The sequence below is a fragment of the Pithys albifrons genome, chromosome 3 (genome assembly GCF_047495875.1).
Source record: "Pithys albifrons albifrons isolate INPA30051 chromosome 3, PitAlb_v1, whole genome shotgun sequence".
Classification (NCBI taxonomy): Eukaryota; Metazoa; Chordata; class Aves; order Passeriformes; family Thamnophilidae; genus Pithys; species Pithys albifrons.
Window position 1 is genome coordinate 33,312,693 of NC_092460.1, and position 24,945 is coordinate 33,337,637.

Below are 24,945 nucleotides of genomic sequence, written 5' to 3' on the forward strand. Positions count from 1 at the left end.
ACTAAAATAACTGTGTGGCAAAGAAAGGGAAGACTCACACATAAATTATACTTTGGCATTTCTTTTCATCTTCTGTTCACTGTCTAAATAAATCTTAAGAATAGGAAAAAAAGAACAATACTGTGTTGGCAGATGCTTTAAAAAAATCCCTTAAAGTAGGAGTGCTTCATTCAAAATTTATTTCATGTTGCCAGTTTATTGACTCTTTAGATCAGCAACAATCTACCTTCTTGGAGAATTGCTTGCCTTGAGCCACAGAAAGAAGAAAGAAAAGAAGATGATTTTTTGTAATTGCTTTTAAAGATGCATTTGCACAAATTTTGCTTTATTACTTCTGACTAGCGCATGCAAAACCACTACAGGTGCTATTTTTACTCTCCTCTGCATTTTGAAGTGCATTCCAACTTTTTACAGAGTACTTGTCTTGTCTCAGTGACGAAACCAACAAAGTCTTCAGTCAAAGTCACTTAATTCTAACATTAAAACTAGAACATGCAAAATACACATGCTCTAATACTGGGGTTCCCAGGTAAATATTAAATAAAAATCTTAAAGTACTGTTCAGTATAGGGTTTTTAAGAACAGAAACAAAGCTGCAAAGGTTTTATCAGAAGAGGTTAAAAATCACGTATTGAACTAAATTGTAGTGGTTAGTCCTTAAGGATTGCAAGGAGCTGAAAATTAGAAAACATTCACAGTTAGGATCAAGCATTTCATCTCATTTGTATTTGAATGGAAAATTTGCATCAAGTTTTAATTCCACAACATGGTAGAAATTAATTAAGCCCTCAATAATTCAAAGAGTTTTCAGTGCAAAGTTACTGGTTCAAAGTACTTTATTATTTCTTTAACTTGCTGAGATGCTTCTCACTAAAAACATATCCTCTGAGTAACTAATTTTTCAAGCTCAAATGACTGTCTGAAAAATACTGCTTTTAATATACATTGTTAGAATGAATAGATTTGTATCTATCCAAATGCTGATATATTCTAAAGATTAGGAGATCATTATGACAGGCCTTGTGCAAGGAAGTCATTCTTGTGTTAACATACCAGGATTGTGGATGCGATCCAGAAGCTTCACAGACCGTGCACTGACAACACCACCAACGTGGACAAGAAAGCCTGGTGGGAAGGTCGTCAGGGTGAAAAATGGAAATTCCTGTTATGATTAAAAACAAACATCAAATGACTGCTTACCAACCGCTGGTGATTGCCAACAAACATGCAATGAATCGATAATTTCCCTGAAATACAAGCAGGGCAGTCACATTAGGCCAAACATGTTTTTAAGGCTTACTAAGCACTACATGTGCCTTCATCTATCAGAGTATCCTAAAAGCAGAGGTATTATACAATGTAAGAATACTTTTCCCCCATAGAGTTATTTCGCAGCATAACAGTGATAAATAATCAAAAATTTACACACTCATGTTAACGAAGCCTCTACTGATCCACTAACAGAAATCTACTCTCATTAGCTGATACAAAATAAACATCTTTCTCCATTTTTAGGACTTATTGTTACAACTGACTGCAGTTTGATTCCAAAGAACAGCGTGAAACAAACTGTAGTCTTGCAAGAATGATGAATGTCAATAGGAAAACATACTTGAAAAATATTAATGGAGTACTCTGCTCATAAGGTCTAAATATAACAAGTAAATATCCATCTTGTAGAATAACACATAAGTCTTTGAAATACAGCTGTAATTTCTTAAAACTTAGGAAATTCACTTCCAATTAATTTGCATAAATTAGTTTTTACCAATTAATAAGTAAAATCAGAAGTTAATAGGTTTCCAAGACTACTTAAGAATGTAGTTCCTACAAGAGGCAAAGTAAGTGATAACACCAATTTTTCACATTGCATGTGATTAAAAAAAAGTCATAGTCAAAGGAGTTGAGCCCAAAACCAAAGTTTTTATTTTCTACCACAGACATTCTATGAAATGTCTAATATATACATAATAGCAAACTTATGGGGGAAAGGCAATAATTCAGGTTCAGAAATTCTAAATGCAAAGAAGCAAAAACAACATAAAAGAAAAATCATGCAATTATGGTTTGTATAATCATAATTGGATAAATGGAAAAAATAAATACCATCATTTTATGAGAGAAAGTACAGGATAGAATCCTTTCTCACATACTTGAAGCACTTGGAGCAGCACAGTTCAACTGAACTTCTATCTAAACAGCGCACATGCTCAGATTTAATGAAGATCATGGGTCTTCCAGCAATACATGGCATGAAAAGTCCTCAAACTAAAACCCAACCTAAATTTAAAAATTAATAGTTCAGAATTCTTACCGCCCTTGTTATGAGAACCCTTTAAAACTTTTAAAAGGTCCTACAAACTTCAAGTTTTCTGGATTTTTGTTCAGCTTAGACTTTCAAAATTAAGAGGCAAACTTTGAAATCAGCAACAACAGTATCAAAAACCAGAAGGAAAACAAAAAAGCAACCCCCAAACCCACCAAAACCCACAGGCAGGTCTTATGATCCGATTAAAAAGCAGGAATATTTCACCACAGGATTTGGCAAACCTGCTTGTCTATGTGTGTCTTCAGGAGCACTGATGGAACTCTAGAGAGGATTACAATAAAGATTCCTCTAAAAGGTTCTAACAGATCAAGGTGCTTTGCAAGTTACCAGAACAGTCAAAAAAGCCCTGATTTTAACACTCTGAACTCCTTTTATGCTGAAGAATGAAAAAAATGCAGTACAACAACATTTTGTGAGCAGTCTGTTTCACTGTGGCTGTGTAATAGAGACTGCTCAGTAATTCTCAAGAATGCTGGTAAATTTTTCTCCCTGCAGAATTCCATGATACTTACACTTATTCTGCCTAACTTATCTCTAAATATCTAAACATGCACAACTACTCTGTCCCTTGAATACAGCCATCCTACATTATTGGCATTTGAAATATTAGTAGCTTTTCCAGAACTATAGAAATTAAATAAAAAAGTTTACTGCATATGCCATCTATATGATAATTCCATTAGGCATGTACTAGATTTGTATTTCATATATACATATATATATATACACTCAAACATACACTGTGCTAAAGCAGTTTGGAGTGAACAACGTAAACAACACTCCATGCTTTACAGCTTAAGCAAATCCAAAGTTTTTTAACCTATATAGAGACTCAGAAGTTAATTTAATGTATTTTCATAAGTCTGTGTACTGCAAGTAATTTTAACATGTTCAGTTTAACTTCCAGTTTGCCTGATTCTCAGCACTACAAACCAGGAATAAAACCTCAAATAATATCATGGTTTTATTTCAATCAATGTATCAATACTTAAAAGTCTGTATTAAGATACATGATGAAATGTCCTACCAGTTAATTTCAGCCACAGACAAATCATAGAATCGATTGGGTTGGAAAAGACCTCCAAGATCATTGAGTCCAACCCTTGGTCCAACTCCAGTCCCTTTACCAGATCATGGCACTCAGCGCCACGTCCAATCTGCATTTAAAAATCTCTAGGGATGGGGAATCCACCCCCTCTCTGGGCAGCCCATTCCAATGCCTAATTACTCTCTCTGAAAAGAATTTTTTTCTGATCTCCAACTTAAATTTCCCCTGGCAGAGCTTGAGCCCGTGCCCCCTTGTCCTATTGCTGAGTGCCTGGGAGAAGAGACCAACCCCCACCTGGCTAGAACTTCCCTTCAGGTAGTTCTAGACAGTGATGAGGTCACCTCTGAGCCTCCTCTTCTCCAGGCTAAACACCCTCAGCTTCCTCAGCCTCTCCCCATAGGGCTTGTGCTCCAGTCCCTTCACCAGCCTTGTTGCTCTTCTCTGGACTCGCTCCAGCACCTCAATATCCTTTCTGAACTGAGGGGCTCAGAACTGGGTATCAGACTCACTGAATCATTCTGACATGATTCCTTTACAGTCTCTCATCGATTCTGACACAGATGGAACTCTGCTGCTTCATAAAATGCCATTTCTTTTCTTTTTTTCCTTTTTAAGCTCTTTTAGAGGTTTTGAGGGTTTTATTATTATATTGCTCAAATACTAGTTCCAGCCTCAATTTCCTGTGGTAATCTGTAATACTTCAAAATTATACATCTATAGTCACTGACTGGAAAACAGATTTCATGAGAACTAGATGATGTGTTCCCATATTATAAATCTCCTCTATTACTACAATTTGCAAAGGACTATCTTTACATCAGGGTGATTGAAGGAAAGTATTCCAGTGTGTGAAAGTATTCCAGTGTGTATTCCAGGATGACCTCAAAGTTTCCAAGCTACCACTGAAGACAATCAATCATTTTACCAATACCACTTCACTGTGCCACTTCACAGTCCTTGACTGCACAGATCCTGACAGACTGTCACTGGTTTAACCTTTGCACCTACTTAGAGATTTTATAGTTAGTATTTGGGGGATGTTTGATGAGGTTACAATAAAATTCTCATAAATATTTGCATAATAAAATGTTGAAAAATGTCTGTGTACACACATACATGTATTGCTAGTATTCTTTTTAGAACTGCATTTCATACAAAGACACACAAAATAATAATAAAAGAGAAGACAGAGCAAGGCTGCACACACATCATGTGGTGTTAGTGCCAGCTGGAGCAGTTCTCCGATTCCTTTCCAGTCATTCCCTCATTCCCACTGTTGAACCCCTCCCTCAGATAATGCTCAGGTGGCTGACAGACCTTACAGGGCTGAACCAGAGCAAGGAACTGGCCCACACTAAAATATTGGTAATTTCCTGGTTGAATTATTTTCATTCTAAGCACATTTACTGTGCCATCTCACAAGGCGGCCAAACAATCTTAGAGTTTTTCTTGAACTGAACTGAGGGGATGGGCTGGATAAGAAGTCAGTGGGAAGAAAAGATGATTCAAAGTCAGGATTTCAGCCAAAGGAATCACACAGAGAACTGCGCTCTAACACAACAGGGCCCTTCAGAGATGAAGATCAACAGATCCCCATTTTGAAAAGGCAGCAGCAAAGATCTCTCAAGCACTCGCAGAACACAAACGTGGAGGAATAAAATAGCATTTGTCCAAGCTGAGGTCAACAGAGATACGAAATACCATTGAGAGCAGCATTTGGCCAGTTCTACGAAAACACAGGCTAATTTTTTAGGAGTAAAGTAAGCTCAGATTTTCCCGCTGATGGAAATACAACATATTCATTCATAGTTAAAAATATACACAGAGGTAGGTGTGCTATAGTTACACTTGCTATCTACAGGCATCCTGTGAATTGCTAAAAGTTATTAACCTACAATGTAACACACACACATGTGAGTTTTCCACAGCTGGTGTATTTTCACAGAGGAAACTGAGCAAGATTACCCTTCTAACAAAATTTGTGCTGTTTGTAATTAGGGTTATTTAAACAACACATTAAACCCACATTTGATTAAAAAAAAGCTGTAGAGACAGTTAAATTAACTGGTTTTAATGTGCCTTAGCATTACCATATACCCAAAGAAAGTAAGAAAGACTCAAAAGAACTTTCTATTTGAGCAACTTGGTATAGCGGAAGATACCCTGTACACAGCAGGGGCTTGGAACAAAATTATCTTTAGGATCTTTTCCAACCCAAAGCATTCTGGGATTCCATGATATATCTAATACATGTGGAAATACATACTCAATTTATTTCGTTGTTTTCCCAATTAAGTGCTACCCTGAGTAATCCAGACAAGTAACTCGAGCACACTTATGTGTGCAGTATTAAAACAAAGTAGCCTATATAGTATTCATTCTATTAAAGTAATTCAACTCTAACGTAACCATAAGAGGTAACACCACAGCAAAAACACTTCCAATATGAAATGTTGAGCAGACAGAATGAACATATTGTATCAACAGTTCACATGCTTTGCTACATCATCAAGAACAACAGGCTCAATAGGTTTCCATCCCATTTTACAGTATTTATCTACTTAGACAATACACAGGCTTTATCAATATAATATGCAAATAATTCAAGCTCTAAAAATACATTAAGTTCTCTTAATTTACATCCTTATTGTCTTTAAAAAGCTTCCTAAGAAGATAACAGATCAGCCATGAAAAGTCTGAAATGCTATCAAAATCAAAGGTAAATAGAAAAAAGGCTTTTTTTGAAGCATTCTTTTTGCAAAACTAAAATATTAAAAGCAGAAAGCCATGTATTTGTATTTATATATAAATTAAAATTTCAACTGAAACATATCAACATGCAAAATACTAAGCAAAATTATGCTGATCTGATAAAAGCTCTTAAAAATAACAAAAAGAATGTAAAAAAAACCCCAAAAACGCATAAACAAAACTACAAAGAAATCTGCAAAGCCTGAAAGAACAAAATGAAAAAAATAATTATTTAGAAATCCTCAGTACAAGAAAGGGCTACAAAGGGTCACGCAGTGATTTCAAACATACCCGCCTTCTACAGAACCTATGGGGCGATCCTCCCTTAGCAATGGATAACACAAAAAATGAGAAGAGAATCATCCACTTACTCCAAATAGCAGCTATTCACTTATATTTCACAGATGTAGGTGATTTAGTTTTCAACAAACATATATCGTTCTATGTTAGTAGCTCAGATACTCAGAAATCGTAATTAAACTTGCATTTATTTCTCAATAGGTAAATAGTGACATTACTTCCTTCAAGACACCTCATTAATAACATTTTGACAAAAGCACTGTATAAGCTCTAAAAAAATTGCAAGGACTCACTCCAACCATAAACAAAGAATTAAAGACACTAGCTTTATTATATACAGTCTATTCACTGCAATAACAAATGACATTTTTAGTCTTATAGAGGAAAAGCTTAAATCTATGAAGTCCTTTCTTTGCTTAGCAAGTAGTTCAGGTTAAAGTTCCCATTTAAAGGCACACACATTTCATTTACCCTTCAGTGAAGGCTTAATTAGACACCAACTCTATTTCCCAAAACTGAAAGTCTTCCCAATTCTAAATGGAATTTTCACCTTGTTTAAAGCTGTTCCAATGTTTCTGAATTTGGCTCCTGTAAAAACTTCACCATAATTTAATTAGTTAAGTATTAAACTTTCACATGCATCAGTAACTTAAACCAAGTGACGGTAATTTTTGCTATAACTTTTTCTTTAAACACCAACTGCAATCACTTGAGTGCTGTTCAGTGAATTGCTTCCCTTTTCTTAATGCTCTAGTAATATATTAAAATGTAGTAATGGCTGCATATAAAGGCTAAACACTCAACACTTGTAGTAAGTTTTCAGACCTAAAAATTATCCTTATTTTTAAACAGAAAGTAACAGGAAACATTTAACTTGGTACAAGCTAAATTTTCACTTTTGTAGATCAGAAATGTAAGTATAAAATGCCTTACCCTTTGTTCCAGAGCTGACTGAGTCTGTTGTCTTAAAAGAGTTTTAAATGGCCCCCCTTCTTTTCCAGCACTCCCACTGCCCATTCCTGAAGGGTTCAGTACAAATGACATTCAAAGAAACATATATTATAATTTGTAATTAGAGGTTAATTTAAAAATAGATACAATAGTCATTGAAAACAGGCAAATTATCCCCGTAATTTTAATTTTGAGAAAAAAACCAAACGTTGGGCATCACAGTTTAATTTGGGTTTGTTCTAGGGTTTGTTTTTCACATGACTAGCAGTGGTTTTATAGCATTTGGACAAACTTCCCATATCTAAGATCTTTTTCTTCTGTCAATCTGGATTAAAACCAATTCCAAAATACCAAGACCTAAAGATCTGAGCTTGCATTTGTTTCCTGTGGCATATAACTTTTTTGTTTTCTTGTTGCCATTGGGAGTTTTGCCTATGATTTAAATAGAGATCTGCCTTGTCTACTTTTTACAGAAAGTTTCTACATAACCAAATTTTCAGCTCCTACTGAAAGGGCCTCTCTGCCAGATTACTCTATAGTTAAGTATCTGTCACTACTATCATTATCTTTTTTCTTCTTTTTGTCTTTTTAAATAAAAGTAATAAAAATCTGGCTTTCTAACAGTTTGAGAGTAAATTATCTTTCCCAACCACAGGTGGGAGACTGTACACATAATTACAGCAGTTGCTACACAACACATGATTAGGAACAAAAAGAAATTCACAACAGCAACATATGTCTTTTAATTTGAAATGTAAACTCTGAAAAAAATTACTAATTATTTTTATAGTCTTTAATATCTATGCAATGAAATATACACTCATCTGATTCATTCACATAAGCCAAGGGCTACCACTCCATTTAATGGACTACACCATTTAAAACTGCCACATTTATTTGATTACTGTATTTGCACACACATGACCTGCAGATTATCTGTAAATGAAGAGATAAACTCCAATTTTGCATAATGTGGGTAGTAATTCTCTCTTTCCTTCTTTCAGATTTAGCTCCACCCCTACCCTCTGCTACAGGAATTTTCCTGAAGAGAAAGTTTATCAGATACAGAGATATCCTTGCTACTGAATTACCTGTTATCAAGGACTGTATCGTGACTGAGCGTGCTGAGATGCAGGTTATGTGCGTGACAGTGAATTATGTGCTCTATGGTTAGAAGTCACAAAAGCAAACACATAGCAAGATTGTGTTTTTCCTAAAATAAACACAATGCTGGTGAATCAGATTTTCTTGGTAATATTTCATGCATAAAGACATACTAGCATTGGTATTCCTTGTATCTAAAGCCATTAGGGCAAATGTGCCAAAGCAAAAGTAAACCTCTAAGTTGTAGAGGAAAGCAGAGGTTAAAGAACAAAAAGGTGTCAGGAGCAGGATGAAATACAAACAGCACAGTCCAAACAGTTATGAATGAAGCCAAGATTTTCTTTTACAGAATTTTTAACTAATTTAATTTCTTGCTAGTTTCCTTTTCTTCTGATCAAGTATCTGATAAAGGTCAACAAAACTGTAAATATACATGGAAATACAGTTACTCATTTTAACCAGACTAGGAGATCCAGAAATAATACCAGAGTTAATAATGTATGTAAATTAATTCCTAAATTCATTTAGTTTCAAGAGCTACTAGGCTACCATTTTACCATATAATTGAATATAAAAACACTACAATTTTCAACAAGTATTTTTAGCTGTTCTTGGATAAGGAAACAAAAAATATTAGAATCTGTATAGTCCCATTAAACAAGATTAAATTGCTTTTACCCTTTGGCATTGATTCTAAACATCATTGCCAGGGACTATACAATAATAAATACAGACAAACAGCGCATAAATACTGGACAAGAAACAAACTAAAAAAATACAAACTAGCCAAAATAGCTGCTACAGAAAAAAAAAGCAGTAATACAACTATTTAATTTAAATCCATGAAAATAATGCATGTCAGTGAAATGGAAAAATGGGCAGTAAAAATAAAAAGTACGGTCTTTGTTTAAGAGATTAAATGGAAAAGCAGTTGCTAGCCATCTGATAACCATTATTTCAACAAAATATGAATGCATTAATGAGCAAGTCCAAGGAGCATTTGCTCCATGCAAAATACAGGAACAACAAAGTGAAGAGAATGCAGGTGATTTTAGAAAAAAAATTATTTTAGTCCAATTATGAAAAGAAATTTTTAAGGGTAAAGGAGAAAGTTCCGTAGCATAAGCTACATGTTTCAAATCCTGTAAGTAATTCTGAAGCTGGTTCAAGCTTCTGGGGCAGAAGTGAGAGATGGGATGAACAGTCATGTAGCCAGCAGTTTTCAGAGGCTAACTGAGCAAACCCAGGGTTATAGAAGGCTGTGTGTTAATTGCCCCCATATCAAGTAACAGCAACATTTCCTTAAAAGTTTGTTTAAAAGGCCATAATAGATAGATCCTACCAGAAGCAGCCAGAAGCAGCTCTTCAGTGAAAGAAACACTTTTCCTCAGAACAACTGGGCTGACATGGCTAGGTTTAATGCTAGACCCCGAGAGGAGGAGACAGGACTTTTTAAGATGTGGGGAATCACAAGAGAGTGTAGGGGAGCTGGGAAACAGGAAAATCCTAGGTCCCTGTGGGGAAGGTGCTGTGGAGGAAAGTAATAGAGACAAAGAGATGTAGATTCAGAAGATGACTAAAGAAACGGACAAAAGAAATCAAAATGAAGCATTTTTGTTTTCTCTAAATGAATCAACAATTACTGCTGAACTATTTCTCAACATACAAAGAAATGGAATTACAATACAGCACCACAATGTGGATGAGAAGCATGTTTTTAAAAATCATGACTTGATTAATTTTGTTTTGAAAATAATTTCTTTAAAAGACATGGCAATCTAACATTTATTTTAAATTTCAAACAAAATTTTATGACAAATATTATGGAGTAAAAGAAAAGTAACACAGTCTTGGCACACACTTAATCTGATTACTTTTGTTATTTTCCAGAGAGGTCATGGATTTGTTTTATGATTTTCTAAAGTAATAAATCTTGTAAAATTCTAAGTTCCCACAAAGAAAAGGAGTTCCCACCTTCTCAATTTCCTCCAAACATATACTATTAGACATCATAATGTCTAATCAATGTTTAATCAACCTGATTAAAATACGTCATGCTTTTTGTCAGCCTGATTCTGTTCAGCTGCAGTGGCATAAAATGTATCACTACTCACAGAAGTCTAACTTCAAACCCAAACAACCTTTCTCAGCATATGTATCTATAGACCAGAATGGATAACACAAGCACAGCTGTATTTTACAGAAGACATTAAGGTAACATTCTCCTTATGTGGGGCTACTGAAAACTAGACACATAAGCAGATCCAAGTTTCAGCCTCCTCTATTATGTTACTCCTATTGTAAAATTGTGGTATCTGCACTCATTCTCCAGGTTAGTCTCCATCTCAGGCAGGTGAACACACAAACTACCTGACTGAGAAACACACAGGAATACAACATATTGCAGAAATATCAGAAAATAATTCATTTTTCACATCAGCCAATCCAAGTAATGGGGTGTATCGAATTCAATAATGTTTGATGTTCCACATGAGAAGTCTGCATTTCTTTAACTTTTTTTAAACACTAACATTATCAACTTTCACACTGAAATGTTTCAACTTAGCAACAGCCTTGGGAAGTGAAAAGAGAGGTCTAAAAATACACAGTGAATTGTTAAAAACAACATACTGAATTTAGTATGTTATGCAAGCATCTTCTTCACGTCATAAAATCTTTGGTAAGAGGTAACACAAATGACTCAAAAGAGTAATTTCCACCGTCATTAAACTGTCCTTTTATTCTGTTATGATTCAAAATTGAGTTTGTCATACCAAGATATGGAATTTTTAAATGCAACAAACAATCCTCTTGGGACAAGTTTTGGTATCAGAATTAAAAGCTGCTAAAAAGGCAGGGATACAAAGCAAATCTAGGCCCTCTGCTATCTTCACATACCTGAAAAATCCCTACAAATAAGAGCTACCAATTACACAATCTGTTTCAGTTCTGAATGATCTGACTAGAGACAAGGGGTCCATCCACCTACATAATATTGCCAGGAATGATGCAAGGTTGCTGCTTTAAAACATCAACATATTCACACTGAGTTGGCACTTTTTTAACTTCAGAACGTTTACATCTACAAAGATGACTACGTCTGTTACAGTTAAATCCTTCATATGACATGATCCTTACTATGGAAAATCCCATCCAAAGAAACAGTTTTTCAAATACTCAGTACACCAAACACATGAATTTGTGGTTCTCCTGTATCATAAGCATCCAGTTACATATCTGTATGTCCTTTAAACAAGGGATCACCATCCACAAAACAGTCATAACTTAAAAATAAGGACAAAAACCCCCAAACTTCTCTTTGTTTGCCTGTTTGTTTTTAAAATGGGACAGAAAAGATAGTACTACAAGACAGCTTCCTAACTGGGAAAACTTAACAGATATCGTGGGAATAAACTGGATAAAATGTTTAATGCAACTCCATTTGAATGCAACATTTAACTTATCTCCTAAAAAAATTCTCGAGAGGGTGCTATCAACTAAAGCTGGATCATCTGCTTCAATATGCTTAAAAATTGTCTAATTAAGAGACAAATTCTGAGCTTCAAATACCACAATTTAAAACATCATTTAAAAAGTAAACAAACTTTTATAAACAATTCTGCAAAATATTTTGCCCTATGGTAGCAAAATTCAGGGCATTTTGTCACATAATGGAGAGTAAACAGACACTAATTCTTTTGAGTTGTGCTGATATTGTCACTGATCTGATTCTAACAACAGACTAAAAAACAAGGAGGGAGGAAATAAAAAGTTGAAAAGATTATGATAGACCAATGGAGAAAGAAAAATGCTTTGTGAAGATGGCTGGAATTACTTGTAATGTGATTTAAATTACTTTCAAAGTCTACAGTGTGTATGTAGTGGAATTTCCCCATAGCAGGAGAATAAAAAGACAGCAGCTGTCATGTTTCTAGTATTGCATGTGCAAAAAGGAGATAAAAATCAGAGAAATGTATGCAGTATATTTATGGCACAACACATAAGGCTTGAAGACTACATAGTTTCAGTAACACCATCCTTGACATTGTGGTGAGGAATGTACTCCCATGACTTGTGATATGAAATGGAGGAAATAAGAAAAAAGCAATTACTTAGGACTTCCTTAATGCTCCAAGATGTTTTATGCTGGCTTGAATACAGTTGTGTAACAAAAGTCATTTTAACGTTATCCAGGACAGTGGAAATAACAAGCAGGATTGAAATTTCACCCTACAGAAACCCTTTGAGCTTGAGGTGTGCTATGTGAAGTCTCCAATTTCCACATCGTTTTGGTAACTTAAATGCCAAAAAGCAAAAAGGGGTTGAATGAAAATATAAAAAGAGGAACACAAATTAAACAAAAAGTGGGTGGAAGCGCCTTACCAGTTTTGGGTGTCAAACTCAAATCTGTGTCAGAAGAAGAGGACTGTCGACTGTAGGACTTGGAAGGTGAAAAGGAATAGGTTTGGTTTTTCAGAGGGGTGGAGGGTCCTGATGAATGAGTATTGGGATTGGGATCTTCATTGAAAGGAATCCTGCCAGAAGAAGGTGGAAACATATTCAGTAATCCTGTGCCAAAGGACCTGGCTGACAGCAGCATGATCCAAACACCAGGATGAGACTGGGGCAGGGCCAGCAGCTACTCCTTAGGTGCGAAACTGGGGATGAGGCCAGAGGCAAAGAAATGCTGTTTTACCCATTCAGCATCCTAGATAGATGCTGATAAACTACAATGAAACAACTAAGCCAAATGAAAGGCATGAGATGTGACAAAAAAATTATATATATATATGCAAAAGAAAAAAATTGAAAAGTTTATGGTTTAAAAATCTGGTCAAATACACAATGCTTTGAGTTAGTTTAATAAAGAAAAAATTATTTCAAATTATATTTGTGTTTATACATATTTATACATTTATGTATATACACACATAAGCATTTTAAGGAAAAAACCCAACGTTTCCTTATCCTATAGCATCAGCAGCATGCCACAGCTAAAAACAGAGCAAAGAGGAGAATCTTTATGGGAACAACTATATTGACAAACAGTTCACTTAACGCACAGGTCGACTTACCTGCTTTCTAAAACCATCTCTTCCACAAATGGCACAGACCCTTCCCATAACCATTTTAAAGCCTAAATACCATATCAGAATTATGCTTGAAAGTAATTATGAACTCGAATCAAAATGTGATTTTCTCCAATGACTGTACAACAGTGAACGTTTCCCAGATACATCAACATATCTTTTTACTGCATTTCTCAGGAAGCAAACATGTTAAAATGAAATGAAGAGTGTGGCTTTGTGGAAGAGACTCCAATGCATTTTCAAGAAACTATTGCCTTTGTTTCAGCAGCTGCACACTGAGTAGTTCTTCACTGACAACAGAAGGTGTCTCCATGAGAAAATGAGGGAGGAAGGATTGGTGGTACCTGCCTACACTGCCTGCCTGCCTGCCCTTTGCGACCACTGTGCCTGTGGCCTGCCTCTCCCCAGCTCTGGAGTCTGAGCAGTCTCGTACCAGTGTAGATGAGAGTGGGAACAGACACAGAGAAGTTCTGAGTAAGTCGTGAGCCAGTAGCAGTGTGAATTGGGCTGTTGTGAGTCGAGCGGCATCCATGGCTTGGCGGATGAACCAGCGGAGACCTGAGAGAATTTGCAGCCAAGGTGGAAGAAAAGAAAACAATACATACAAACAGGTTGCAAGGTTATGTTATCAATGATTTCAGGGAAGTTTAGCTAGAGGAGACCTCTTACTCTAAGCAGACTCTAAGAATTTAAATTCCTAGCATGCAAGAATCCAGATGAAATAAAAAGAGAGAAAGGAACAGCTTAAGCACTAGCTTGTGAATGCATAATTGATTCTCTGGCAACAGGGTATCAAGTTAGTAAAGCCAAGAATAAGAAGCATTAGTTCATTCTGCTGCTTTAGAGAAACATTCCCATTTTTTGAACTGAGACAACATCCACCACCAAGCTGAACATGGATAATTTGGGAGGTGGAATTTCCACATTTTGCTGCAGAGTGAAAACTGTTTTATTTATGGATGCTTTTCACGTTGATAATTATCAGGTCTACCTTTTTTTCTTTTTAAATCACTGTTATCTTATGCTGCACTGCATCCAGAAGTTCTTCTGAGGGCAAATTTTTTAAATTAAGACACGTTAAACAAGCTACAATTTGAAACAGGAATCAGTAATTTTTAGAAGTCAGAGCATATTTTGCAGAGCAATTGATGCCTGCACAACAAAAATACCTAATTTCTACTGCAGTGACACAACAGTTCAAGCTACTGAAAGTGGCTACTTCACTTAATACCTCTAGAAACACTGCCTATGTTGTATGCTTTCTCATGCTGTTTTTATCTTCCAGTAATGACTGCTCTACCAAACAAAATTTATGCAAGCAATAAAGTAGCAACATTTTGAAGAAGACTGTAAGAATCCTTCCATAAATTTGCATGCATATCAAAAAATTGCACACTGCTTGGTGCTGCAGTAGGTATGACAAAAATGATGAAATCCTACCTCTCATCATAAAAAGTTTTCTCTGCCAGTTCACTGTCTACCTGTTTTGCCATAGTCCTACTTGTTTGGCAACAAAAAGGAAAAGCACACAACAAAAGATGAGACCCTCTTTGGGGGCGTTATCTAAATCCCTCATGGAACTGTCTGAATTCAAAATTCATCTCTTCTTATGTGCTCAGCATAAACACTCAAACTTGAACCAAAGGTACACCCTAAGAAGGCCTCAAAAATGTTTATTGTACTGAGTCAAAGCAGGGCTAATTATCAGTTAAACTGGTGGATCACAACCCAAGGATATGTAATATCATTGCTATATAAATTCAAAACAGTCACCTTAAGTAAGGATTACCACTCCAGCTTCTATTGCAATAACATAAGTAATCCAACCTAGAACATTTCAAGATTGTGGAATATCAACTGAGTTGCAGACAAATAAAACTACAAACTAAAACAAATTCTGGGGAAAAAACCAAATCACACTGGTTATGTAATACTGAATGAGTATGGAAAGAAGAGAGGTGAAACTTGTTTCCCTACAAGCTACTAATTCATACTTACTCCTTCATTTCTTTGGATGGGGAGTTACATGCAGGTAAAAATGCTGATGTGTTACTTAATTTATCCAACGTGCAGGCTGTTCCTATGGCTCGCACTACGAGTCCAGACTCTCCCTCCAAATCAAAACACTGCAAATAACCAACAACAGCATTTCCTCTCATTTCAAGCACCTTCAAGCCAATCTTCCTTTGCAATTCACCTGCAAAACAAAAGGTAAAGAGCTCATAATTGCAGTGAACTTTCCCCACCCTCTTTAGTGGTCTTTGACCTCTGCTTTTCGAATTGCCAACCAAGTTAGTAGAACAGGTAATAAATCCAATCCTACAGTTATGCCAAGGGGCTGATCACAGTCTCTGTGTACTATAACATAGTGTGATACCAATGTCTTGCACAGCCTTTTTCTTTTTTTTTCCAAATCCAACCTGATTAGCAAAACAATATCTTATTTCAGACTTTTTTTACCTCTTTTTATTTTCTTTAGGTTTTTTTTTCCTTTTTCTATTTATTTAGAGAGAAAACAAGACAGTCAAGATGTGTCCTGGAACTCAGGGAAGATTCTAAATACTCCCTCACACAGTTCAGAACAATGTAACATCTTTGAAACCTATGTGGATAGGCATCTATGTATTTCAACCTAATTCATACTTTTTGCCTTCTCTCATTTCAGTTAGAACAATATAATCCTCAGAAATAGAAGCCACTGTGAATTGAAAAAATAAACATAATTAATCCCAAATCAAATACAATCTTAATCAAGTCACTTATTTAAATAGTGAATATTTTTAAAAGCAGCAATAACCATTACAGTCTACATGATTAATACCTGACATGAGGGAAATAAGTCTCTGTCTTGCCTCATTCGATGCCCTCGGAGTACGAATTCGGTCTATCCACTGGTATTCTGGGTCTTCATTAACTACAAGTTCTTCCACAAATCCATGAATTATTACTGCTCTGTAACACTTAGGAATAGATGTAGCTGTTAAAAAAAACATATAAAAGATGCAAGACATAAGTCTATGAGCCAAGAATGACAAGAAAAAATAAAGCTACATATAAAAGGGGATGTGAGTGATGCCAGAAAGTTATCCATGTGATTTCCTGTGAAAATGGGATCATGCTCAAGCAGTTTTGTTCTTTGAGGCCCTGGAATACCAGTAAGATAACTGTCCAGTGTATAAGTTACAACATGTCCCATTAGGAAACGTTCTGACTTTGTGTCTCTTTAACAGGATACGGACCAAAATAACACTACATATGTATGTACAGACCTTGAATTGGAACTTATGGGAGCAAAAAAAAAAAAAATCAGTTATTTACATTGTTTTGAACTATGGACAGTAAAAATGTATTAAAAAAGAAAAGCAAATTAAACACTCTTGGTACTGGCTTCAATGTAATCTCCACTGGGCTTATGCAATGAGCTGGTGATAGAAGGGAGACTGAAAGAACAGGTGAAGAAAAACTAAAGGAGGGAGAGAGGTTTTCTGTTCCAATAAACATTTTATTCTCTACTTACTGCAAAAAAATTTGACTCCACAGGATGACTGTCTGAATCTGTTTAAATCATTGAAGAGATCTACTTTCACCACCACGTTGATCTCCCCACGTATACCTATCAATTAAAATCAACATGAAATATCAGAAGCTGTACTGATACAAACTCATGCCTATTAATTATTCCCTATTATTAGCAATTAGTGCAGTTTCTATTACCATTGAATCAGTTTTTCTGAAAGAATGTACTATAATGAACGGGCAGTTCACGTGTCAACTCCAGGCTGGGACAGGGGAGGAGGAAGACACATCCTGGCCCCTCAGATCTCCTGCAGAGATGCTGACTGAGAGGAAGTCTCCAGTTCTGTCATGCCTTTGAGGCTGAAGCAAAGCAAGCAAAGGTCCTTAAATACCTGCCACACCACACAGCACTTTAGGCAAAAGATGGGATTGGGAAAGAGAAGCCATTGGCCTGCTGGTGCTGCAATGGCCCCTCTGCTGCGGGGTGCAGGTGCTCCTTCTGCTCAATTTACCCCCTGAAACAGTTTCAAAATTGCAGTAAAGCCATTCTGTGAAGTTCAACCAAATAAGAAACATTTATGGTTCTTTCTGAAACTACAAAGTGGCACAGTAATTGTTTGCAAAATACCTTAACTGTGAGATGAAATATATAAAAAAATGAGGTTATTACAGACCTTTCAGACAAAGCTTAGTTTTTGGTCATGATTAAATCTCACTAATAATGGAATATTTCCTAACAAACAGCTGCTCATTTTTGACTTTTCTACTTTCCTATTTTGAGCTTTTTCTGCTTTTCCCCCACCCAGTAACAAAATCATTTCACATATTACAGGTCCTGACATATTGAGGACTAAACTTCCTGATGAGTCTGATCTCGAGTGTCTTCAGAAGCCTTTATCACATCAGTAGATGACGCAAACAACAGCATTAGATTCGTCTTTCAACTCAATATATCACTGCAATCAAGTCAGCTAGATCTAATTCCAAAATTCCAACAGAAAGAAGCGTTCAGTTATTGTATCAGGAAGTGCCTCAGGTTCATATATTTTTACAGTTAATTATGTTGAGGTGCAAAAAAAATTTTTAATAAGAACAGAGGAACATTATAACTTTTTTTTAAGGAAGCAGCAATTACTCTTTACCAGGAGAAAAGATATATAGCAATCCAGGGCTATAGGCATGAAGACATACTAATTGCAATTTTACTTAAATAGAAAGAAGCTGTGAAATGCCAACAGCTCTAGAAAACTATGGAGAAATACCTAAATCTCTCTGACCTCCAAGTTGTACACATCCTGAGACAACTGTTCACCTAATTTAGCTTCAAAGGAAAATGTATAATAGGAAAATGTGCATGGAATAGAAGGATAATAAGAAAAACATGTGCAGTATTTCTCAAAAAACGTTCTTTGAAATAACTGGTTTAAATGTAAAAAATACTTTGCATCAGTTATGATGACTATCTAGTAAACACCATTAATGATTTCCCAGTAATGATATATAATTAGCTTTTAACATTTAATTCACACTGAATAATGAACAAGGAGTTAATGGCAACCACATAAATGTTTTGCAGTAAGGTATTCAAGTACCAAGTTAAATGCTGTAAACTGACCTTGACTTTCCAAGACAAAAGCTGTTTAATTAAAAATCAAAAGTAAAGATATCATTGACCTTATTTTCTCATACCTTCAAGGCACTCTTATGAAATCTACCTAGCACTGAGAGCACCTACTAGAGGGAAAAGAAATTTCATCCTGTTGAAAGTTTGCCACATCCCATCCCTTATCTCAAGTGCAGTTTATCCCAAATCCCAGAAAGGCACACCCCAAGTAACATCAGCAAAATTATATTCATTTAGAAAACACTTGATAACTGGAAAAGTAGGTTTGGGTCTTTTTTTTTACATGATTTTTACAATAACTACTTTAAATACCAAGCGAAGACTTTTTCCCACTTGTCACAAGTCCTGCGGAAGGCTTTCTGCCAAGCACTAGCCTGCACTACTATGCCAGAAACCTTTTCATGCCAGAAATAAGGAGAGGGGAAAAAGAAAAGAAAAAAAAGAAAGAAAAAAAAAAAGAAGCCAGGAAAGTAGCTTTCCAGCTGCCAAAGCTAAAATTATTACACATTTCTGAAGACAGCTTACAGAAAGGAAGATTATAAGAAGCAGATTACATCTCAAACAAGACTGTTTTAAATTAGCAAATCTTACCATGGATAGTATCATAAATTGGAAACCATCCCGAAATAACTGTAGCTGCTTCACTGTAGAGCAAAGGATCAATATCTATGTACACTTTGCCAATGGCATCATTGGCACTGTAGGTGTCGTGATCAAGAACTGTGATCTGGAGAGGCTCATCCTGCAGCTCTTCATCATCTACCTGGAAACAAATATTCACATGGAGTCTGAGTATTTAAAAGAAGTGCAGGGAAACACTGCTGAAAAACAAGTGCAGTTAGTTATGTATGGAGACCTGGCACAGATAAACCAGTAATTTCAGTTTCCTGGAGCTAAACAACACACTCACATATTTTGATTTTACCCTTTAAAGGCTGCTGAGATCCTGGAAACAGGGAGTTATCACTGGGAGAAGAACAGAAAAGCAAGTTTCCAGTCATTACATACATCAAAATTCCACTCCCCAGGCTGTCCACCTATCTCCCCAATACATACTTTGAAATAAAAAACAAAAAATCAAAATTTAAGAGCAAATATTTCAGAGCAAATTATACTCTGATGTTATGATTACTGGTGCCTTCACTACTGGTGACTTAAAAGAAGACATTTTACACAGCCTGATGTAAAAATTTAACACCACAGTACTACTTTCTTAATCAACGTGTACTGCTGATTAAGAGATGCTCTTAATTACACATTCCAATCTGACCAATCTTACTATTTTATATTTGCTCTAAAATGTTTCTAACATTACCAGCTATTACATCACTCACATGTATTTACAACCATGTTTATCCTGTGATATTATCTCAGTACATTATAAATCAAACATTACTATATATTCAAATGTTTTATCAATTAGTTTATTCTAAATACTATAATTTTTTAATGTAATGAATAAAACGTACTAATGAAACAAAACAAAAAAAATCCTGTGAGCACTTGTTCAGGGCATAATGTCAAAGGACATCAACAAATTAGATCCTGGAAAGCAACAAGCAATTACAGGAAAATGATGAGTGCCCTCGTTATTACATAAGAAAACGCGAAGAGAAAGTGTCCAGGAATTTCTGTCCAAGCTCTTTATTTTGTAATCTTCTCACAGGAATTTTCCATTTTCTTCTTTGTCAAGTGTGTTATTCTTGTAACTTTCCTTACTCAAAATTTAAAAAAATACAATGTAAAAAAATACCTGTACTGGTATCTGAAAACGCCATCAATGCTATTTTGCCCCCACTTTCACTTCACTCTTGTCTTTTTTAGTATTACCCAGAACAACACTTGAGTTGGATCCAACCTGGCAAGCTTTTATCTTCACAAACACTCCTAAAACCCCAAGGAAACACCTTTAGCAAACAAGGTATGACTGTAGATAGGTTTGCTGAAAGGGCTTCATGTGTATTTAGACAGAAACACACTTCAGTGCTCAAAACTCATTTTCTGCCTGAAATGCAATTATTTCATTAAGGGCATCTAAACCAGAGTGTCCACATTGACACAGGCAAACTCTTAAAAAATACTTACTTCAAACTTGAACCACTCAGAATTCCACTGAGGATTAAGTGATTTAGGATATACGTCTGTCTTAAATGTTGTATTTCCAAATTTCACCTAAAAATACAAACATCCAGTTATCAATAATAAATACTAATAAATAAATTTAGAGGGCCATTAAAGCTACACATGAAAATAAATTTCAAATGCATATTTCAGCAATTTCAAGAAATAATTTTCACTAAGAGTGGCTTTTAAAATCAATTTACATACATCAGTATCCATTGATCAATGACACTTCCAATCAATCTCTCTCTCATAACATTAAAATTGTTTCTTTTCCTCCTCAATCACTTGAGAGGCAAAAATATTACTTATACTGGCTATTCAAAGTCACTTGGTACCCTCTCCCTGCCCTCTGTTTAGAAATATATTAAGGAAAAAAATTCTTTCTTGATAGTTTATGAACTATTATTCTTCTCTATTGGATTTCTAAATCATGTTGTTGTAAAATTGATTAAAAAATACTAAAACAAACTGGAAGTGTGACACATGGAGAGAGAGGACCACTAAAAATTAAATATTCTCCATATTTCTACTGATCAATGCACCTTCAACCACATAATTGCCTATTTCAGGAGTCTCCATCTGTTCTCTGTAGGAGTCTATTTCAGGCTGACCCAGATTGGGTTTTGTGGCAGCATTTTTGTTTGCTTGGTTTTTTTAAAAGAACCTGAATTTCTGTGATGCTCTATACATCAAGAAACAACACAGCACCATGTAAGAGCCTTTATTTCACTGCAGCTTCCATTCCAAACCATTTACAAACACTCTGAATGTTGCCTCTCAAAAAAATCAGTACTTCAACTCATACCAAGTATCTGATGGTACCCAGAAGTACCCAAAGTTTGCTTTTGAATTCATTCAAGATTCTTAAGAAAATAATGAGTGCACTGACATAAAGGAAATGCTGCATTTAAAGGCAGTTATGGACTTTGAATTGCTGTCTTCTTTTAAAAGTCTAAATGGATTTTGGAGATTAAATTTAGACCTAGATTTGAAAACTGTACAATAATTCCTTTAATGTTTTTACTCAAGACAGCATTAAATAAACGCTTCATACATTTCAACAATATGGTGATTTTTGCATAGATGCATATCCTGACTCTGAAGAGATTCTGCACTTGCTTCAGAACCTCCAGTTCATTTAGAAAGCCTAAAGCAGTGACTGTGAGTTCACGCTGAGCTCTCTACAGACCAGCTGGAGTGGAATGAAAGCACAGGACTGAACAACCTGAGCACACAAAATCATCTGGTTACCCCAAGGTGGATGGCTGCAACCTGTGTGCCCACAGAGAATGGACAGCACAGCCCTGTAGAGAGGGTGTTCATCACACAAAGGGAGGCAACAAAGCAATACTGCCACTGGCTGTAACAGAGCCACCAGTTAAATACCAGTTCTGATTCCAGAAGCTGCCAAGACACCAGTCCCGAGCTCCACCCAACCTATTTTAACACATTATCTCGGGAGTAAATGAGTTCCGCTGGAGCCTCAGGCAGTTATAACTGAATTTCTCCAGTACTCGGGCTAGTTCATTAAAGCCTGCAGAGATCATCAAGCACCACACTGCAGTTTGCTGTGCAAAGTTAGGAGCACATTTTCAGAAGAAACAGAATATTCTGAGTTGCAAGGGACCCACCATGATCATGGTGCTCATTTTCTCCTGATCAGACACACTGGTGAAGCCCCAGTTTTGCATAACTTGAGTCAAGAAGGAGCTCTCAGGTCTTTTATCACTCTCTTTTCTAATTCTAGTTTTAAATTGCAACATTTAACATGGAAATTAAAGGCTAGTAATCAACCAGAACCGTAACATCTGCTTTTCATTTTTACTTAAGGAAAAACATGTTGAAAAGGTTTTCAGCAATCTCACATAGAAAAATCCAACAAGAGCTTCAAGGTTAATTTATTTTGAAATAAATCTCACCTGCTGCATTGCCCACTCCACATGTGGAAAGGACAGTTGGTCCATAAGTGGAAAGGGTGGTTACCACACTATTCCTAAATAGTAGTTCTAAAAGCAAGGCCCCCATCTGCGTATTTCTTCAGCCTTATTTTTGCCTAGACATTCACAGAACTCCACATTAACCCAGATAAGCAAACTGGTCTTACTGAAAAAATTTATCTTGCTTTTTTGCTAAGTCTGTATTTAACTAGATGAATTACAAAATTTACTTCACAGCTACACAGATAGTAGGGTTGGAAGCAAGTAACCCACAGGAGAGGAGAGCTATTTCTCCTAAGACAGCAGAAAAACAGACTAAGTGAAACTCAAGAGAACTCTATTTCCTATTCCTGTTTTCCCTGTCTCCTAGCAGCACATATCAGAGTTGTAACTTTAAATCAGATTAACAGGCAGCCTACAAGAGAAGCCGTTCTAAATTAAAATCTGACTCATGAAACAGCTGGCAAAACACCGAAATATTAAGTGAAACGGTTGCCATTCATATAGTAAAACAGAATGGTGTACTACTCCAGCTCCACTGGAAAGCACATGGGAAATACATTTTCACTTTACTATCAACTTATTGTCCCTCACTAAGCAACGGCTCAGTGTCTAAGGTCAATCAAATTTTTAAGCAGCAAACAAAATCGGGACTTATATACCCCAAATCTATTTTGATATTATCAGACTTTTCAATTTATACATTTCTAGCAAGACATTCTGCCTTCCTACTTTTAATTTCAGGACTGTGCCAACCTCAGTTACTATTTGTGGTACCAGCACACATTTTCAGTGCACACATTTCCAAACACCTCTTGGTTTCTTCTGAGAGTATGATTTCTGAATCTATGGAATGCTTCTGAAATGTTCTAAGTTATTCATACTGGATATAATGAAGCAAAACCCGTAAGGATTATGTAACAGAAAAAACAGAAATCATAGAATGGTTTGGGTTGTAAGGGGCCTTCAAGACCATCTCGTTCCAATCCCCCTGCCATGGGCAGGGATGTCACCCACTGGATCAGGCTGCTCAGAGCCTCATCCAGCCTGGCCTTAAACACTTCCACTCATTTGGCACATCAACTTTTATTACAATCCCTTCCTGAAAAAGCATCCTACATATTGCCTGTCAACTACACAACCACAAAGAAGTTAGATGCTTTGGGTTCAATAAACTGATTTGAACATGCAAATGTTAAATATTTGTTGACTAAGAATCCTCTTTGAAAGTACTCTTTTATTCAAACATTTTAGATTTTCAAATTTTTCAAACATTTTAAATTTTTAAATAGAAACATAAATATTGGCCTTAAAAGTAGAGCCTGTACAACCACTCAATATATTCAGGGCTACAAACGATTTCAAGATGCTTTCATTACTTCTCCATCCTCCTTACAACGCACCTGTCTAACCACAGAATAAATTAGGCTGGAAAAGGCCTTTGGGATCATCACCGAGTCCAGCCTATACCCGAACACCACCGTGTCACCCAGACCACGGCACCGACTGCTACGTCCAGCCTATCCTTAAACACCTCCAGGCACGGCGACTCCACCGCCTCCCTGGGGAGCCCATTCCAATGTCTCATCAGCCTTTCCGTGAAGAAATTCCCCGTGGTGCCCTCCCCAGGGCTCTGCCCTCGCCGCCGCTGGCTGCCCATGGGCGCGGAGCGGGCCCGACAGGTGCCTCTGCCGCCCGGGCCCGGCGCGCCCGTCCCCGCCACAAACCTCCACGAAGGCGTCGGTGAGGTCGCTGGCGCGGTCCATCACCGGCAAATGGCGCCCTGCCACGATTTTGACCTTTAGCTTCCCCGGCATCTTCCTCTGCCGCCGCCGCCGCCCCCCCCTCCTCCTCCTCCCGAGGGCTGCAGCGACGGCGCCACCGCGCCTGTGCCATCGACCCGCGGGCGGGGCGGCTGCGCATGCGCGGGTGCCGGCGGCCGCTCCGCCCACGTCGGCGGGACGGGAGCGGGAACGGAGGGATGGGAGAGGAGCGGGAAGGGAGCGGGATGAGAGGAATGGGAGCAGGAATGGAGAGGGATGGGAGAGCGGGAAGGGAGTGGGATGGAAGGGATTGCAGCGGGAATGGAGAGAGATGGGAGAGCAGGTGGGAGCGACTGCAGCGGGAATGGAGAAGGATCGGAGAGCGGGTGGGAGGGAGTGATGGCAGCG

General features: G+C 36.8%; 1 protein-coding gene across 12 annotated transcripts in view; it reads right to left on the bottom strand.

Moving 5' to 3' along the window:
- C2CD5 (C2 calcium dependent domain containing 5) overlaps window positions 1-24,664 on the bottom strand; it is a 63,099-nt gene extending 38,435 nt beyond the window's left edge. For 6 of the 12 annotated variants that reach the window (XM_071551287.1, XM_071551285.1, XM_071551281.1 and 3 more), the window contains exons 1-9: window positions 24,502-24,664; window positions 20,799-20,885; window positions 19,305-19,476; window positions 17,091-17,186; window positions 16,395-16,550; window positions 15,572-15,770; window positions 12,867-13,018; window positions 7,362-7,447; window positions 1,054-1,162 (exon numbers count right to left, since the gene is read on the bottom strand). In XM_071551287.1, the coding sequence (XP_071407388.1) occupies window positions 1,054-1,162; window positions 7,362-7,447; window positions 12,867-13,018; window positions 15,572-15,770; window positions 16,395-16,550; window positions 17,091-17,186; window positions 19,305-19,476; window positions 20,799-20,885; window positions 24,502-24,591 (1,147 nt within the window). In that variant the 5' untranslated portion in view covers window positions 24,592-24,664. Of the gene's footprint in view, window positions 1-1,053; window positions 1,163-7,361; window positions 7,448-9,825; window positions 10,012-12,866; window positions 13,019-14,006; window positions 14,132-15,571; window positions 15,771-16,394; window positions 16,551-17,090; window positions 17,187-19,304; window positions 19,477-20,798; window positions 20,886-24,501 lie in introns of those variants that run through there. The other 6 variants (XM_071551286.1, XM_071551284.1, XM_071551280.1 and 3 more) reach the window with 3 other exon arrangements.
- Window positions 24,665-24,945: the final 281 nt, after the last annotated feature.